Consider the following 18152-nt stretch of genomic DNA (forward strand, 5'->3'; position numbering starts at 1 on the left):
CAAAGCTAGCAGATGTTTGACAACTCGTACTACGTGCTGGGACCCTGTGTGTACTATTGATGACATTTGGTGCAGTTCTGAGCATTATTTTGGGCAAATGGTGGCGTTTTGGTTGCGGTCAGACAGTGGATCCGGAGAGTGCCGTGTGTGGCGATATTGCGGTATTTGCTGAAGTTGGTGGATCTCGTGAATGTAGCGGTCGGGCAAATTGATCTCTCGAGGGGGGGTCTCGGTGTTACGGTGTGTTTGACCATGGTTTACACTTACGCCGGAATTTCACTTTAAACCGAGATCAAATTAAGGTTAAACTGATTTTAAACTGAAGTGAATGAAGTTGGCTTCTCTAAACCAAGTTTAATTGGTGTGAAAGCTGAATGAGTCCTTGTGAACACAGTTGAACTGAACTCAGATCAGAGCTAATCTGCTGTGAGGTGAACACACTGACATGATCGGTCTGAAATGATCCATCAGAGATCACAGACTCACAGTCTCAGATGACACTCTTTCCAGGTGTGACAGATGCTAAAGTGAACTCTACCCCGACGAGGATGGGATTCGAACCCACGCGTGCAGAGCACAATGGATTAGCAGTCCATCGCCTTAACCACTCGGCCACCTCGTCCTGTGTCTCTCAACTCTGCTCCCTCCCAAATCAGCGTTCATCAGTATTCACCTTCAGCGTTCACTTTCAGTGTTGTACGGTGGTCCTGAGGTGCAAATCACAACAGCAAATCAGAAAACACAACAACAAAAGAGAAAACACAACCACAAATTACTAAACTTTTTTTTCTTTTTTGTTGTTGTGTTGGTCATTGTCTTTTCTCTTTTGCCGTTGTGTTTTCTCTTTTGCTGTAGTGTTTTCTCTTTTGCCGTTGTGTTTTCTCTTTTGTTGTTGTGTTTCCTGATTTTCTGTTGTGATTGGTGCCCTCAGGGCCACCGTAGTGTTCACATCAGTGTTCACCTTCAGCATTAACTTATCCTTCAGCATCACGTTCTCTGTCTGCAGCTGTTAGAAACTGACGTTGTCATGGAAACACGGCAGAGTGAACACAAGCCTCCTCCTCCTCCTCCTTGTGCACAGGTGATGCTGAAGTCCTGCAGGTGGCTCGTCACACCAGGCAGCAGGAAGCAGAGGAAACCGCAACACACCGACAGATTGGTGATCGGCGTGTTGAACCAATACATGAAATGATCCACCAGAGATCATCACTGACTTCCTACAGTCTCAGATGAAGCAGCTTCAGCCAGGTGTGACAGATGCTAAAGTGAACTCTACCCCGACGAGGATGGGATTCGAACCCACGCGTGCAGAGCACAATGGATTAGCAGTCCATCGCCTTAACCACTTGACCACCATAATGCTCAACTCTGCCCCCTCCCAAATCAGCGTTCACCTTCAGTCTTCACCTTCAGCATTCAGCCACCTCCAGTGTTCACATCAGTGTTCACATCAGCATTCACCTTCAGCATTCACCTTCAGCATTCAGTCACCTTCAGTGTTCACATCAGTGTTCACATCAGCATTCACCTTCAGCATTCAGTCACCTTCAGTGTTCACCTTCAGCATTCACATCAGCATTCACCTTCAGCATTTAGTCACCTTCAGCGTTCACCTTCAGTCTTCACCTTCAGCATTCAGTCACCTTCACTGTGTTCACCTTCAGCATTCAGTCACCTTAAGTGTTCACATCAGTGTTCACCTTAAGCATTCACCATCATTGTTCACCTTCAGCGTTCATTTTCAGCATTCAGTCACCTTCAGCGTTCAGTCACCTTCAGCGTTCAATCACCTTCAGCCCAATGAGCCTCAGTCAGTCTCTCACCTGACTCCAGGTGGACGCACACCGTGGTGTTTGAGCATCACGTTCTCTGTTCACATGAGTGTTCACCTTCAGCATTCAGTCATCTTCAGCGTTCACCTTCAGCGTTCACATCAGCATTCACCTTCAGCATTCAGTCACCTTCAGCGTTCACATCAGTGTTCACCTTAAGCATTCACCATCATTGTTCACCTTCAGCATTCACTTTCAGCATTCTGTCACCTTCAGCATTCAGTCACCTTCAGCATTCAGTCACCTTCAGTGTTCACATCAGCATTCACCTTCAGCATTCAGTCACCTTCAGTGTTCACCTTCAGCGTTCACATCAGCATTCACCTTCAGCATTCAGTCACCTTCAGCGTTCACATCAGTGTTCACCTTAACAGGGTTCTTACGGATCCTTAAAAAGTCTTAAAAGGCATTGAATTCATTAATCTAAAAACAAGGCCTTAATTGGCATTAAAATGTCTTAAATCAATTTTTCAAAAGTCTTAAAAATGTTAACACTTGGTAAGTGGTAGTTTTATGGTTGTAATTAGTCTCAAATCTCAAAATAATTGGTAACATTTCGATATAGAGAAGTTAGTGGCGGCCGTCAACGCTAAATTTCTCACCGCCAGTCAGTGTTTTTTTTTTTCCAGACTTTTTATGCATTTATTTTGAAAGGACAGCTGGAAAGAGACACAATCCGATGTTCATGTAGCAGTCACTTTACCTTGGATCACATAGGAAAGTGGGTCAAATTGTCCCTAACCCTATGTAATTGATGTGGTGTTTTTCTTTTTTTTTCTGCATTTGTGTTTATTATGAAGTCGGTCTTAAATTTAATTTCAAGTGGCTTTAAAAAAGTCTTAAAAAGTCTTAAATTTAACTTGGCTTAAGCTGTAGGAACCCTGCTTAAGCATTCACCATCATTGTTCACCTTCAGCGTTCACTTTCAGCATTCAGTCACCTTCAGCATTCTGTTACCTTCAGCATTCTGTTACCTTCAGCATTCAGTCACCTTCAGCATTCAGTCACCTTCAGCATTCTGTTACCTTCAGCATTCAGTCACCTTCAGTCTTCACCTTCAGCATTCAGTCACCTCCAGTGTTCACCTTCAGCGTTCACATCAGCATTCACCTTCAGCATTCAGTCACCTTCAGTGTTCACCTTCAGCGTTCACATCAGCATTCACCTTCAGCATTCAGTCACCTTCAGTGTTCACCTTCAGCGTTCACATCAGCATTCACCTTCAGCATTTAGTCACCTTCAGCGTTCACCTTCAGTCTTCACCTTCAGCATTCAGTCACCTTCAGTGTGTTCACCTTCAGCATTCAGTCACCTTCAGTGTTCACATCAGTGTTCACCTTAAGCATTCACCATCATTGTTCACCTTCAGCGTTCACTTTCAGCATTCAGTCACCTTCAGCGTTCAGTCACCTTCAGCGTTCAGTCACCTTCAGCCCAATGAGCCTCAGTCACTCTCTCACCTGACTCCAGGTAGATGGTCACTGTGGTGTTTGAGCATCACGTTCTCTGTCTGCAGCTGTTAGAAACTGACGTTGTCATGGAAACACTGCAGACTGAACACAAACCTCCTCCTCTTCCTACTTGTGCACAGGTGATGCTGAAGTCCTGCAGGTGGCTCGTCACACCAGGCAGCAGGAAGCAGAGGAAACCGCAACACACCGACAGGTAACACACACACACACACACACACACAATAACACACACAACCCTAACCTAACCTCTTAGGTCGGCGCTGGGGGCGGAGTTATCTTTCTAGTGGGAAAGCAGCGTAAGTCTGTTGATACTACGGTTTTCCTCGATTGTTTACACACATTTTCTGAAAGTATGCCTCATACTCTCAGAACTCTACACACAAATGCAAAAACACACACACTAACTTAGCCCTCACTTCTCCTGCAAAATGAAATTTTACATTCAAAACAATGTTATTTCTTCTCTAAATGCTGTTTTAGTCTCAGATGACACAAACCATCATATTATGAATAAGAACCATTTGAACTCTGATGTGCTCAGTGTAAAACACTATGATGAATGGAAAACACTTCTACTCCATTCATCATAATGACTTACTGTACGTTCAGACCGAAAGCGTCGAGAGCGTCGCGGTGGCCGGAAGTCATTCATTTTCAATGAGAACCAGCGTCGAGGAGCGTTGAAGAGCGTCAAAGGCGTTGGCGTCGCGTTTTGGCGGCGAGAGCGTCAGGAGAAAGTTGAAATCTCCTGAACTTTATGCTAATGAGCGATGATGCGGAGCAGCGGCAACCAATCAGAGTGTAGATGTCGCGGCCCCTTTAAATGGATGACCAACCACAACCGACGTCAACTTCTTTGACGCGCGTCAAAACGCCAGGGTGTTCAGACCACCAGCGTCGCGGAAAAGCGTCAAGAGCGTCTTTTGACGCTTTTGGTCTGAACGACCCATTAGGCTTTCGTTTTCTTTTCTTTTTTTACAGTAACTACAGACAGTACATATATAAATGTGAAAAAAAAAAAAAGAGTCGGAGTCAGAGGAGGGATCATCACCCAGGACGGACAGACGGGACAGAGATGTTGTTACAGACAAGAAAACAGTTTACAACAGAGAATGTGAGAAACATGGAAATGTTAACAGTTACAGTAACAGTAGGGCAATTAACTTTAGAATTTTGAATAACAGTGTGTTACTCGTGAAAATTGGTCAACACTGTTAGCTTAGCCTGCTAACACTGAAACCTGTTAGCTTCACCTGCTAACACTGAAACCTGTTAGCTTCACCTGCTAACACAAAACATATTAGCTTCACCTGCTAACACAAAACATGTTAGCTTCACCTGCTAACACCAAACCTGTTGGCTAAGCTAGCTGTGAACACAGGGGAATTAGCTCAAATGGTAGAGCGCTCGCTTAGCATGTGAGAGGTAGCGGGATCGATGCCCGCATTCTCCACAGACTTTTAACTCTTTCCTGTCTCTGCTCTGAGCTGACTGACCATGGACTCAGTCTGTCTGGAGAATCTGAAGCTGCTCACCCATTGGTCAACACTGTTAGCTTAGCCTGCTAACACTGAAACCTGTTAGCTCCACCTGCTAACATCAATACATATTAGCTTCACATGATAACACAAAACATGTTAGCCTCACCTGCCAAACCTGTTGGCTAAGCTAACTACCTCCACGGGGGAATTGACCCTTTGTCAAGGCCCCGCCCCCCACGGTTACTGTTGCTAGGTTGGACAAACAATGGTCACGGAAGGGTTAACTCCCATTGGAAACCATTGAAAATTAGGGAGATTTAAATTGCTAGTAAGGGAAATTTGAATTAACTTACATATCAGAAAAATGGTGTCCGTGATAGAAGACAGACGTGGCTAAAGAGCGATTGAACGGGCATTACCCGACTTTTCCGAAGAATGGGGAAAAATCATTGTTTTGGTCACTCACTAGCTAGTAGCTAACGGCGCTAGCTAACGTTAGCTACAAGCTAATCTCCGCCGATCTCCTGTTTCTCCTCGTAAAACTTCACAAAGTTAAAAAGACATTAGTGGCGGTAATGTTACGTTTGCTAGATAACTTTGAAGGTATTAGATCTTCTCTGTTTATGAACACGACCAGAGAGTGGACTAGAGAATGAATGAGCTTAGCACTTAGCACAGTACAGCCAGGGAAAACGGGCTCACTTCTCATGAGGACTGCACACAACAACAACAAACAAAACTTTGCAGTTAACCAGTTAACGCACACTGTACCGCCCACGGTACGGCTCCAGAAGGTGGCGCTAGCATCAATTACTCCCGAACATTTTTAACAGCAGCCCTTAAGCATATATATTCATGTTATACATTGTTAGAAAGCTTAGATCGCCCCGATCAATTCAAGACCACCCATGTTTTTTTTGGTTGCTCACAGCCCCAACAGGATTAGCAGTTAGGTCGGCTAGCCGCTAAGCTAACGTATGATGCGTACATACCTTTCAAGTCTTCCCTTTATCCACAGCTGATCTACAGCGACCATCTTATGACACAAGACCGTTTGTACAGCTAGCCAAGTATCCATGCTTGTGAAATATGAAATTCCTTTCCTTCTAACCGAAGTATTTTCCTCAATATGTCCATGTGTTTAATCCAATGCGTAACGTAATACACGCGGATCAAAACAAAAACCGGCCCCGTTACCGCATTTTACGAGTCCCACGGCGATCTGTGACTACATGTGACTGAATGTTTACATCCGTGAGGTCTTCCTGCTTCAAACGACACCACGCAGTAGCCAATCGGTGGCGAGGATGGGCCGGGACATGTCTCGAAAGCCAATGAGGACACGTGACGATGAGACTGACAACGTGACTTTGATTGACAGCTGCTTGAGCCAATAGAAATTGTCCGTGAAATGAAGCAGATAACCTTTTAGCCAATAGTCTGAGGTTTTCAACGGTGTATGACACTACGCCATCACGTTTGGTTGCTGATAAACAAACCCCCGTGTATCCAACGTGCGCGCCACCCGCTCCACAGCATAGAAATACACAATGCAGATAGGCATATAGTTCTATAATCCACTGCTTTTAGGGGTGCGCCCTCTACTGCGGGCCAGGAGTTTAGCGGTTGTATTTTTTTTGTTTCTTTTGGTCTTTTGACTTGAAATTTGGACTGCAGGAAGCCAAGACTTGTGGCTGTGGCCTAATTGTGTCTATAGCCTGCTGAGAGCTCCCTGAATGTCTGTACCCATGTCATTCTATAGGCAAACCTATGGGCGGGGAAACAATTTAATCATTCTAACCTTTGCCATTTTTGTCAGTAAAGTCACAGAATCAAAAAAACACCTTAACAGTAATCCTGAGAGTGTTACCTTTACAATGATACCAGGCACATCTCTGAATCTTAAACTATGTGGGATCTGTGCTGCTCACAACTTGGGCATGGCGTTATGGCAAAAAACATGAAAAATAGGGGCGTGCATTAAGAGGTTAACCCCTGACCTATGCCTACAGCTCCCCCTAGTGGACCACCCCCAAACCCTATTATTAAGCTCAATTAAATACGTAACAGAAGCTTAAAGTAATATTATATGTTAGGCTGTATGTTTATTGATGTCTTGTGTTTAGGGAATGGGATAAAAATGACTCCAATACGTTCCAGATATTGTGAGTCGCTATTGCAGGAACCCCAGGCACACATTTTAACCATATTGAAAAATTATAAAGTAGTTTTGGCCCAAAAGTTGCTGTCTACCTATCTTGTTTCATAGGGTTTCATTCCAGGGTTGTCCAACCTTAGAATGTTGCGCAACACGTGACATGGGGAGAAGCGCTCTGATTGGTGGAACAGCAGACCAATCAGAAGGCCAACAAAGGGTCAATTAGCTCAAATGGTAGAGCGTTTTCTTTTTCTTTTTCTTTTCCAATAAATTAACAAAAAAGATACAACAACAAAAATATCCATCCTGAAACAATATCGATGATGGGGTGACTCGTACAGTTTCTTTCTTTCCTCTTTTTTTTGTTTAACCCATGTATATACTGTATATATATAAGACAAACAAGGAAACAATAAGTGGAAAAGAAGTAATCTGTCCTTACTGACATTAGTGGGTATTTGCACATATATATGTGCTTACCTGCACAAACATACACATAAGCGTGCTCGCTACACATATGTACATCCATATAGTCTAACATACGCATAAATTTTACAGAGATACATACAGTACAGGCCAAAAGTTTGGACACACCTTCTCATTCAATGTGTTTCCTTTATTCTCACTGAAGGCACCAAAACTATGAATGAACACATGTGGAATTAACAAAAAAGTGTGAAATAACTGAAAACACGTCTTTTCTTCTTTGTCTTCTCTTTCTTCTTTTCTTCTTCCTCTCCTTCTTTCTCCTCCTCCTCTATCTCTGCCCCCACCAATTCTAGTTCCTTCAAAGTAGCCCACCCTTTGCTCTGATTACTGCTTTGCACGCTCTTGGCATTCTCTTGATGAGCTTCAAGAGGTGAACTTGACCTGAACATGGTTTTCACTTCACAGGTGTCAGTGTGCCTTGTCAGGGTTCATTAGTGGAATTTCAGTGAGAATCTACAATGTAAATAGTCATGAAAATAAAGGAAATGCATTGAGTGTGTCCAGACTTTTGACCTGTACTGTATATTTAATATTAAGGTCTGCCCTGCTCTATTGGGAGATTGAGATTTTCTTCATGAAAATTGTGCCAAGTGTGTGTGTCCAGCAGGGGGTGCTGTGTCTCCTCCTCAGGAAGCTGTCGGCCCTGCAGCAGCTGAGAGACGACGCTGATGAGACAGAGAGACGGGTGGAGAGACAGAGGGAGGAGAGGAGGAGGACGGAGAGACGAGTGGAGGAGCTGCAGGACACGTCAGACCCACAACATGTGAGCGAGGCGACATTCGTCCCAATTCGTCACGAAAATACAATTTGAACCGTCCCAAAGTGAATGTATGTCGTCCCAAAAAATATTGTATGTCCCGATTCTTCTTTACTTTGGCTCATTGCCGTTAAAACGCTACTCATAGGATTAGGAAATTAATAATTGTATTTTGAACATGAGGCCTATACAAGAAAAAAAAGCTAAAAAAAATTATAGTCAAAACACTATAGTACTATCACAGTACTATTACAATGCTATTACAGTACTATTGTAGTACTATTACAATACTATTACAGTACTATTGCAGTAAGGTCAGAGTCCGAGAGTCAGAGCTCCAGTTTCTATGACGTCATCAGAGTCCAGATCAAACCTGTTGTGTAGTTGTAACAAAACCCCGTCTCGACGAGGATGGGATTCGAACCCACGCGTGCAGAGCACAATGGATTAGCAGTCCATCGCCTTAACCACTCGGCCACCTCGTCTGTAGGGAGGCAGGGCGGCCATGTTGTCCCACAATGCACTGCTCAGGCTGAGAGGAGGACACACACACACACACACACACAGTGAAGCAGCAGCTGCAGCGTCTCAGTGTGTGTGCTGTGTGAGCTTCATTGTTGTGGTTTAATGATTGACAGCTGAGCAGCCTGAACTTTGACCTCCTACACAGGAAGTGACCTGATAGCTTCTCACTGGGGAATTAGCTCAAATGGTAGAGCGCTCGCTTAGCATGTGAGAGGTAGCGGGATCGATGCCCGCATTCTCCACAGACTTTTCTCCCTTTCCTGTCTCTGCTCTGAGCTGCCTGACCATGGACTCAGTCTGTCTGGAGAATCTGACGCTGCTCACCCATTGGTCAACACTGTTAGCTTAGCCTGCTAACACTGAAACCTGTTAGCTCCACCTGCTAACATCAATACATATTAGCTTCACCTGATAACACAAAACATGTTAGCTTCACCTGCTAATGCCAAACGTGTTGGCTAAGCTAGCTACCTCCACAGGGGAATTAGCTCAAATGGTAGAGCGCTCGCTTAGCATGTGAGAGGTAGCGGGATCGATGCCCGCATTCTCCACAGACTTTTAACCCTTTCCTGTCTCTGCTCTGAGCTGACTGACCATGGACTCAGTCTGTCTGGAGAATCTGAAGCTGCTCACCCATTGGTCAACACTGTTAGCTTAGCCTACTAACACTGAAACCTGTTAGCTTCACTTGCTAACATCAATACATGTTAGCTTCACCTGCTTACAGGAAACCTGTTGGCTAACCTAGCTACCTCCACAGGGGAATTAGCTCAAATGGTAGAGCGCTCGCTTAGCATGTGAGAGGTAGCGGGATCGATGCCCGCATTCTCCACAGACTTTTAACCCTTTCCTGTCTCTGCTCTGAACTGAGCGAGTCTGTCTGTAGAATCTAAAGCTGCTCACCCATTGGTCAACACTGTTAGCTTAGCCTGCTAACACTGAAACCTGTTAGCTTCACCTGCTAACACAAAACATATTAGCTTCACCTGCTAACACAAAATAGTATGTTAGCTTCACCTGCTAACACCAAACCTGTTGGCTAAATTAGCTGTCAACACAGGGGAATTAGCTCAAATGGTAGAGCGCTCGCTTAGCATGTGAGAGGTAGCGGGATAGATGCCCGCATTCTCCACAGACTTTTAACCCTTTCCTGTCTCTGAGGTGACTGACCATGGACTCAGTCTGTCTGGAGAATTTGAAGCTGCTCATCCTCGGTCAACACTGTTAGCTTAGCCTGCTAACACTGAAACCTGTCAGCTTCACCTGCTAACATCAAAACATATTAGCTTCACCTGCTACATCAGAACTTGTTAGCTTCACCTGCTAACATCAAAACATGTTAGCTTCACCTGCTAATGCCAAACCTGTTGGCTAAGCCAACTACCTCCACGGGGGAATTAGCTCAAATGGTAGAGCGCTCGCTTAGCATGTGAGAGGTAGCGGGATCGATGCCCGCATTCTCCACAGACTTTTAACCTTTTCCTGTCTCTGCTCTGAGCTGACTGACCATGGACTCAGTCTGGTCAGACGATAGTAAATGCAGCTTGTTGCTCTGGTCCTTCTGGTCTCGGTCAGAAGGAACTGCAGGAGTTGTTGTAGCCTACACTTCCACTAACTCCACCAGAACGCTCAGAGAAACAGGTTTCAGCTGCAGTTAGCTCTGCTCAGAAAGGCTCACCGCCCTCTCTTCTATTCTGGAGTTATTTAACAGCAGGTGAAGCTAAGGTTTTGTGTTAGCAGGTGAAACTAACATGTTTTTGATGTTAGCAGGTGAAGCTAACATGTTTTGTGTTAGCAGGTGAAGCTAACATGTTTTGATGTTAGCAGGTGAAGCTAACAGGTTTCAGTGTTCGCAGGCTAAGCTAACAGTGTTGACCAATGGGTGAGCAGCTTCAGATTCTCCAGACAGACTGAGTCCATGGTCACTCAGCTCAGAGCAGAGACAGGAAAGAGTTAAAAGTCTGTGGAGAATGCGGGCATCGATCCCGCTACCTCTCACATGCTAAGCGAGCGCTCTACCATTTGAGCTAATTCCCCGGTGCGAGTCACTCCCTTCCCCTCCTCACACACACACACTCTCACACACACTCACACTCACACATCCTTGTAATGCTATCTTTGTGAGGACACTCATTGACATAGCATAATGTATTCCCTAGCCCTTTACCCTAACCTTAACCATCCAAAACAAATGCCTTACCTTAACCATTACTCTAAACCTAATTAAACCTAAAGTCTTAACCCTCAAACAGCACTTGGAAAAAGTGAGGACCGGCCAAAATGTCCTCACTTCCCAAAAATGTCCTCACTCTGTTGGTTAAAAACTCTTCTCCGGTCCTCACAACGTAGTAAGTACAAGAACAAACACACACACACATCCTTGTAAATCTATCTTTGTGAGGACATATTGACATAATGTATTCCCTAGCCCTTTACCCTAACCTTAACCATCCAAAACAAATGCCTAACCTTAACCATTACTCTAAACCTAATATAAGCCTAATTATAACCTAAAGTCTTAACCCTCAAACAGCGCTTGGAAAAAGTGAGGACCGGCCAAAATGTCCTCACTTCCCAAAAATGTCCTCACTCTGTTGGTTAAAAACTCTTTCCGGTCCTCACAACGTAGTAAGTACAAGAACACACACACACACACACACACACACACACACACACAGTAACATGAGTCTGTGGTGAAATCTGCACAAACAAGCAGCAACAGGTCGCCGTCTCTTTAAGAAGCTCTGGCCCCTCCCCCCACTCCCCCCACCCGCCCCTCTGCTGTCACAGTTTTAACTCACTCCCATTGGACAGACCATGCCCTGTCACTCTGCAGCGGACGCTCTGATTGGCTGAGAGAAAGATTTCCTGTGTTGATTCAAAGAGAGAGAGACAGAGAGAGAGACAGAGAGAGAGGAAGAGAAGTTTTCACTGAGAGACGAGAGGAGAACAGAGAGTGGAGACGAGTCGAGGACGGAGGGATGAAGAAGTGAAGAAGTGAGTGATTGTTAGAGCAGAGAGGAGGAGGAGGAGGAGGAGGAGGAGGAGGAGGAGGAGAAGATGATGTTCTTTACTGTCAACGGAGGAGAGGAGAAGAGAGGAGGAGGGAGGAGGTGCAGCAGGATGTTACCCAGCAGCCCCCGGTGGTCTCTGGGGGGGTTAGACTGTACAAACACCGTCTGTTTCTGGAGAAAACTTCATAAAGTTTCAGTGTTTGAAGTCAGTTCACAGTTTATTAATTTATTTTAAGACAACAAGTTCTTTAATTTAAACAAAACAAATGTATTTATTTATTTTAAAACAAGTGTATTTATTCATTTTTAAACAAATGTATTCATTTATTTTTAAAACAACAGGTTATTTACATTAAAACAAGTTCATAAACTTGTTTTAAAATTAAAAAAAATACATAAATGAACTTGTTTTATATAAATAACCTGTTGTTTTAAAATAAATGAACTTGTTTTAATGTAAATAACCTGTTGTTTTAAAATAAATAAATTAACTTGTTTTAATGTAAATAACCTGTTGTTTTAAAATAAATAAATTAACTTGTTTCAAAATAAATGGCTATTCATATAAAACAAGTTCATTTATGTATTTTTTTAAATTTTAAAACAAGTTTATTTATTCATTTTTAAAACAACACGTTATTTGTTTTAAAACAAGTTTACAGTATTTATTCATTTTAAAACTTATTTATTTATTTATTTTAAAACAACAGGTTTATTTATTTAAAACAATTTTATTTATGTATTTTTTTTTATTTTAAAACAAATTTAATTATGTAGCCTATTTTTTAAAACAACAGGTTATTCACATTAAAACAGGTTTATTTATTCATTTTAAAAACAACAGGTTATTTGTTTTAAAACAATTTTACGGTATTTATTGATTTTAAAACAAATTTATTTATTTATTTTAAAACAACAGGTTTATTTATTTAAAACAAATGGTTATTTATTTGAAAACGACCTACCTAGCAGTAACTTTGTTGTTTTGTCATGACAATGAAGGCTTTACTACTACTACTATTTTAAAGCAACATGTTAATTCATTTTAAAAGCTACCTTACAGCAGTAACTTACAGGTAATTCTGTGTTTTTAATGTGAACTGAACAGGAAACACCAGATAAAAGATTCAACATTTACAGTAACATCAAAAGAGTGAAAACACAGTGAAATGAATGAAACTGATGAATCAGCAGCGACACAGACACAGTGAAGGAAGCTGGTAGCAGGGTGGGGGGGGGGCAGGGGGGGCTCTGAGGTCACACCGTCACAGGGGAATTAGCTCAAATGGTAGAGCGCTCGCTTAGCATGCGAGAAGTAGCGGGATCGATGCCCGCATTCTCCACAGGCTGTTAACCCTTTACTGTCTCTCTGAGGTGAAGCTGTGCTCATATATATGCATATACAGTACATACAGTGGCGCTTTTACATGTAAAAAAAGTGGTGGGGCACCATCATTTCATAGAAAGGCTGCACACCAGAAAAAACACAGTGCTTTCTGTTGTTACTGATTATGTTCATCAGGGATCCATGCACTGTAGCGATCACACAAGTCTAAATGAAGAATGTAGGCTAAGATTCCACGTCATAAGCTGACAAAACCAAACTCAGAGCAAATGAGAGAACAAGGAGGGAGCAGCAAAGAGCTCAGTAGGGCTGGGACGATACGCTTTTCTCCCGATTCGATTCTTCTACGATTTTTTGGATGGCGGTTCGATTTAAATTGCGATTCTACGATATTGCCGATTCTCTCGATTTTTAGTCTTTAGCATTTTTAACATTTATCTGCACACAAACACTGTAGGAGCCTATAAATTAACACACTCCATTATAAAGTGAACTTAAACCCTTTTCAAAACCTGGACTCGCTGTATGTAAAAAAGGCGAACAAATGCACATTGCACAATATTAAAAAAAAAGAAAAAATCGATTTTTGAAAAAAAAAAATCGATTTATACATCGTCAAAAAAGATATTGCGATATTTATGTGAATCGATTTTTTCTCCCACCCCTAGAGCTCAGTACTGAAGGCCACAACAGAGACACACACACACGACTGTTAGGGAACAGATCCATTCTATGACAACAACCTTATAACGACAACAACAACAACAACAACAATGACAACCTTATGACACTCTTTACCATCTAGATCCAGCACAACAATAGCGGATTTCTATTACAATTAATTACAAACGTGAATTATCCCGCTGCTTTAAATATATAACAATATTGTTCCGTTTGAATAAAATAAATAGACATAATAAATGCACAGACCAGCGCCATAAAGGCAGCATGATGATGAATACGCTGTCACTCACCAATACTGGACTGCTTGTCCGGTCGCCGCGGCTCCCACAGACTCCCAAAACAAACGTCGGAGCAAATTTCCTAACAAGCGTTACAAACTGACCACAGACTCTGGATAGCGATGCTAATTTCTGTTAGCCCGTCTATGAGGTTTTACATTATACGTTAGCATTAAGCTAGCTGACTTTATATGCTTAGTTGTGACACTGGCTGTGTGTGTTTTGAACGTGGTTTCAAACTATGTGGGTTTGATTGAACATCTTTGATGCTTAAATATATATATTACCGCTTAATATATTGCTTTACTCCTCTTTTTATTTTGGTACCTACACCGGCACGAAACCGAAAGTAAAGAAACGCTGGTCAGCTCGCCCAGCATTTCCACCACCACTAATAATAACAAAATAACCATAGAGACAGAACGATAGATTTATCTAAAATGGAGCCATTAACAAGTGTGGGTAGCGTAGATTCATCCACATTAATATGAGACTTTTTTATTGTCGCAGAATTTTTCGTTCTGCCGATGGAGAAACTCCTCGTTGTCCCTTTAATTACGCGACGTAATACGTAATGAACTGTGCGGCGGAGTAGTGTCCGAAAGTGTTTTTCATTTGACCAGCGAGTCACTATATTGAATTCACTATAGGGGAGAGTGGGGTAAGTTGAGCCACTTTTTGTATTCAGGATCACTACATCAAGACAATTATAGTTTTGTTGCTAACTAACACATCTGCATATATTTCAGGATGTTTTGCATCCCTACAAATGAACAGAATGAGTGTAAATATAACTGTTTTTAAAGTATAGCATGTTCAAAAAAAGTGGTCTTGTGACTCAACTTGTTGGCCATAGGAGTGGGGTAAATTGATCAACCCCCCCTTCTTTCCTTCCATCCATCTCCTCCCTCCCCCTTTACTTAATATTTCATCTGTCCAGGCTACAGGTGAACACAAACTACAGGGACTTCCTGCTGAGCCACCAACTCACTGAGATTTGGGGAGTTTTGCAATTACGTGGCATTTTGGGAAGAATCCCAGAGATTTTTCTTTGAAAGTAAAGTTTGGCACACTATAAACAACTTTTCCTGTTTATAGGAACATACTTACTGTAATCACAAACATACAGTATCTTGATTTAATCATTTGGACATATACAGCCAAAATACATTCATTAAGTGTATAGGATAGGTGGCTCAACTTACCCCACAGCTACCTTGGCTTGGGTTTATTGCTCTCACAGCTAAAATGGTGCAGTTTCATGCTAGGTTTACTACCTCATGTTGTAGCTCATAGATACCACAACCCATGTATAAAACAAATTTACAATCATCTCTTTTGGTCTAAACACAATTCTCATGAAACTTATGATCGGCAAAATTCACTCTCGAGAGTGAAAAATGATTTTTTTGGTCATAAATGTTAAACCACTTTACTCACGTGGTTCTAATCTTCACAGACTCCATGAAATGATGCCTGCCTCCCTAATATTTGGTCACATGCTAACTTTTTCCTATAGTTTCCTAGAAACAAAGGGTGGGTCAACTTACCCACTGGCTCATCTTACCCCACTCTCCCCTATAGTGAGTAGGGAGTAGGGAATGGGTGAGATATTTCGGACACAGCCCATGTCTCAACACAAACAGGAAGTCACGTTATCGTTACTTTTTCATTCATTCACTTTCAGGCTGCTGCAGAAACGACTCATTGTTTTATTTTTTTATCTCGTACGTTTTGCGTTTACGCACAACCTAGGATTTTGGTGGCCCCCTAAACAAGATTTTTGTTTGTGGCCCTGCACTCTAAGCGCAAACACCAAATCACTGGTTAAAACTGAATACAGACGTGTTTATGCCCTCTGAGGTTTGAGGCCATTTTCTCGACTTTTACATATTTTCTTAAATTTATCTTTTTAAGATAAATAGAAGTGTTTTATGTCTAAATATTAGAACCTCCGCTGTAAGCACACTGAGGCCAGTTTGTCCTAGAACACTGTATAAAGAAATAATTTAGGCCAAATGCTGGAAATTTGAGGTCTGCTTTTTGAAACATGTCAAATCCCTTGTGAAAACACTCCTTCAGTCATGAGAATGAACTGTTTTGGTGCTTGAAATAGGATATGAATACAGTAATAGATACGTGTAGAAAACAAGTCTAAAATGACATTTTGTAAGATTGTTTTCTGAGCACAAATGTTGTCATTCTGCCGTTCTATTTTCACCAAATGTCTCAAATGTGAGATAAAAGAAGCTGAATATTGACTTCACATTACATATAAAGCTCATAGCTGCACGTGCAGACCTCAGGATGTTTAAATGACTTGATGAACCCCGGTACCTTTCTGATCATGTGGCCCCCCACCTAACGGCTGTGGCCCTGAACAACCACATAGAGGGTTTATGCCAGCGGCCGGCCCTGTTTACGCACGTTTGTTTTTGCTCCGACTCCGAATTTTACGCACTGGCCCTTTAAAGGCCTGTGTGGGGTTGTGACGCTGCTCTCTGATTGGCTGCCGTCTGCCTCGCAGGCCCATGTGACCTCGCTGTGGGACAGGATGAGTCGCAGCCAGAGCGAGCTGGAGGGTCGCCTCGACGACATGCTGTCACGCATCGCCACGGAGACGCAGGAGATCAAAGAGCTGGAGCAACAGCTGACCGACGGTGAGGAGCCCGACGGCCAATCACAGCGCAGGAGGAGGAGGAGGCCTGTGATTGGCTGTCAGTGTGGGAGAACTCATCACCTGAGTTATCACTGATTCAAGTTTTTATTTCATTTCTTCTTTCACGCAAATTAAACCTCCTCTTCTTCCTCCTCCTCCTCTTTTTCTTAATTTCTCCCCTTCTTCCTCCTTCATTTATTCCTCTTCCTCATCTTTTTCTTCCACTTTCTCTCCTTCTCTTCCTCTTCTTATTCCTCTTCTCTCTCCTTCTTCTCTTCCTTCTCTTCTTCTTCTTCCTCCTCCTCTTTTTCTATCTCTTTTTCCTCCCCCTCTTTTTCTTCCTCCTCTTCTCCTCTTTCTTTTCTTTCTCCTCCACCTCTTCCTTGTCATCCTCCTTCTCCTCTTCCTCCTCCTCTTCTTTCTCCTTCTCCTCTTCCTCCTTTTCTTCCTTCTCCTCTTCCTCCTCCTCTTTTTCTTCCTCCTCATCCTCTTTTTCTTCCTCCTCGTCTTACTTCTCCTCATTCTCCTCTTTTTCTTCCTCATCCTCTTCCTTCTCCTCTTCCTCTTTTTGTTCCTCCTCTTCTTCTTCCTCCTTCTCTTCCTCCTCTATTTCTTCCTTCTCCTTTTCCTCCTCCTCTTTCTCTTCCTCCTCTTTTTCTTCCTTCTCCTTCTCCTCTTCCTCATACCCCTCCTCTTCTTCGTCCTCCTCCTCTCCTCTCCTCCTCCTCCTCCTCCTCCTCCTCCTCCTCCTCTTCCTCCTCCTCCTCCTCCTCAGGTCAGATTTTGGCCAATGAAGTCCTTCAGAGGGATTTGGAGGGAATCATCTCTGGACTTCAGGAGTATCTGAGAGGACTCAGAGCACAGGTACACACACACACACACACACACACACACACACACACACACACACATCAGTACAGTGTGTGTGTGTGTGTGTGTGTGTGTGTGTGTGTGTGTGTGTGTGTGTGTGTGTGTGTGTGTGTGTGTGTGTGTGACGTTGTGGTTCTGCTCAGGCCCGTCAGACGCAGCAGCAGCTCCACAGTCTGGAGGCTGAGAACCAGAGTCTGCAGCTCCACCTGCTGGACGCTCAGAGCCGCTGCAGGCAGCTGGAGGACGCCGCCGCCGCCACGACGCACACACAGGTCAGTCCGTCCCTCCCATAGACTGTAAAAAACATGGCCGTAGCACCGTGACGTCCCCCATTGGTTCTGGGGAGTCGTTTTTGTGACTCCAACATGGCGGCCTGAACAGCGCCATGTTGGATTGGCCGGCCGAGAACCCGCCCACTGGCCTCCAAGCAGCTCGGACTAGTGTTGCATGATTAATCGAATCGCAGTCGCAATCCCAATGTCACGCCGTGCAATTGACCTATGGCTAAGCCACGCCCCCAAACGCGATGAGCCAATCACAGTGCTCATAGCTAGCCCATACACTGGGACATTCTCTGCCTCCACGTCC

The 18152-nt window shown here is 43.3% G+C and overlaps 1 protein-coding gene and 3 non-coding genes across 4 annotated transcripts in view; 1 reads left to right on the plus strand and 3 right to left on the minus strand.

Moving 5' to 3' along the window:
• The window catches only part of LOC146980648 (uncharacterized), a 100873-nt gene that overhangs the window by 52164 nt on the left and 30557 nt on the right, over positions 1 to 18152 (plus strand). Inside the window, exons 7-11 of the mRNA XM_085787989.1 lie at positions 3424 to 3497; positions 8040 to 8195; positions 16563 to 16695; positions 17470 to 17558; positions 17708 to 17836. Coding sequence (XP_085644115.1) covers positions 3424 to 3497; positions 8040 to 8195; positions 16563 to 16695; positions 17470 to 17558; positions 17708 to 17836 — 581 coding nt within the window. The remainder of the gene's footprint in view (positions 1 to 3423; positions 3498 to 8039; positions 8196 to 16562; positions 16696 to 17469; positions 17559 to 17707; positions 17837 to 18152) is intronic.
• On the minus strand, positions 541 to 622 carry trnas-gcu (transfer RNA serine (anticodon GCU)). The gene has a single exon. It is a non-coding gene; the product is annotated as a tRNA-Ser (tRNA).
• trnas-gcu (transfer RNA serine (anticodon GCU)) lies at positions 1279 to 1363 on the minus strand. The gene has a single exon. It is a non-coding gene; the product is annotated as a tRNA-Ser (tRNA).
• On the minus strand, positions 8593 to 8674 carry trnas-gcu (transfer RNA serine (anticodon GCU)). The gene has a single exon. It is a non-coding gene; the product is annotated as a tRNA-Ser (tRNA).

The sequence above is a fragment of the Trachurus japonicus genome, chromosome 9 (genome assembly GCF_045865225.1).
Source record: "Trachurus japonicus isolate A0001 chromosome 9, Traja_1.0".
Lineage (NCBI taxonomy): Eukaryota > Metazoa > Chordata > Actinopteri > Carangiformes > Carangidae > Trachurus > Trachurus japonicus.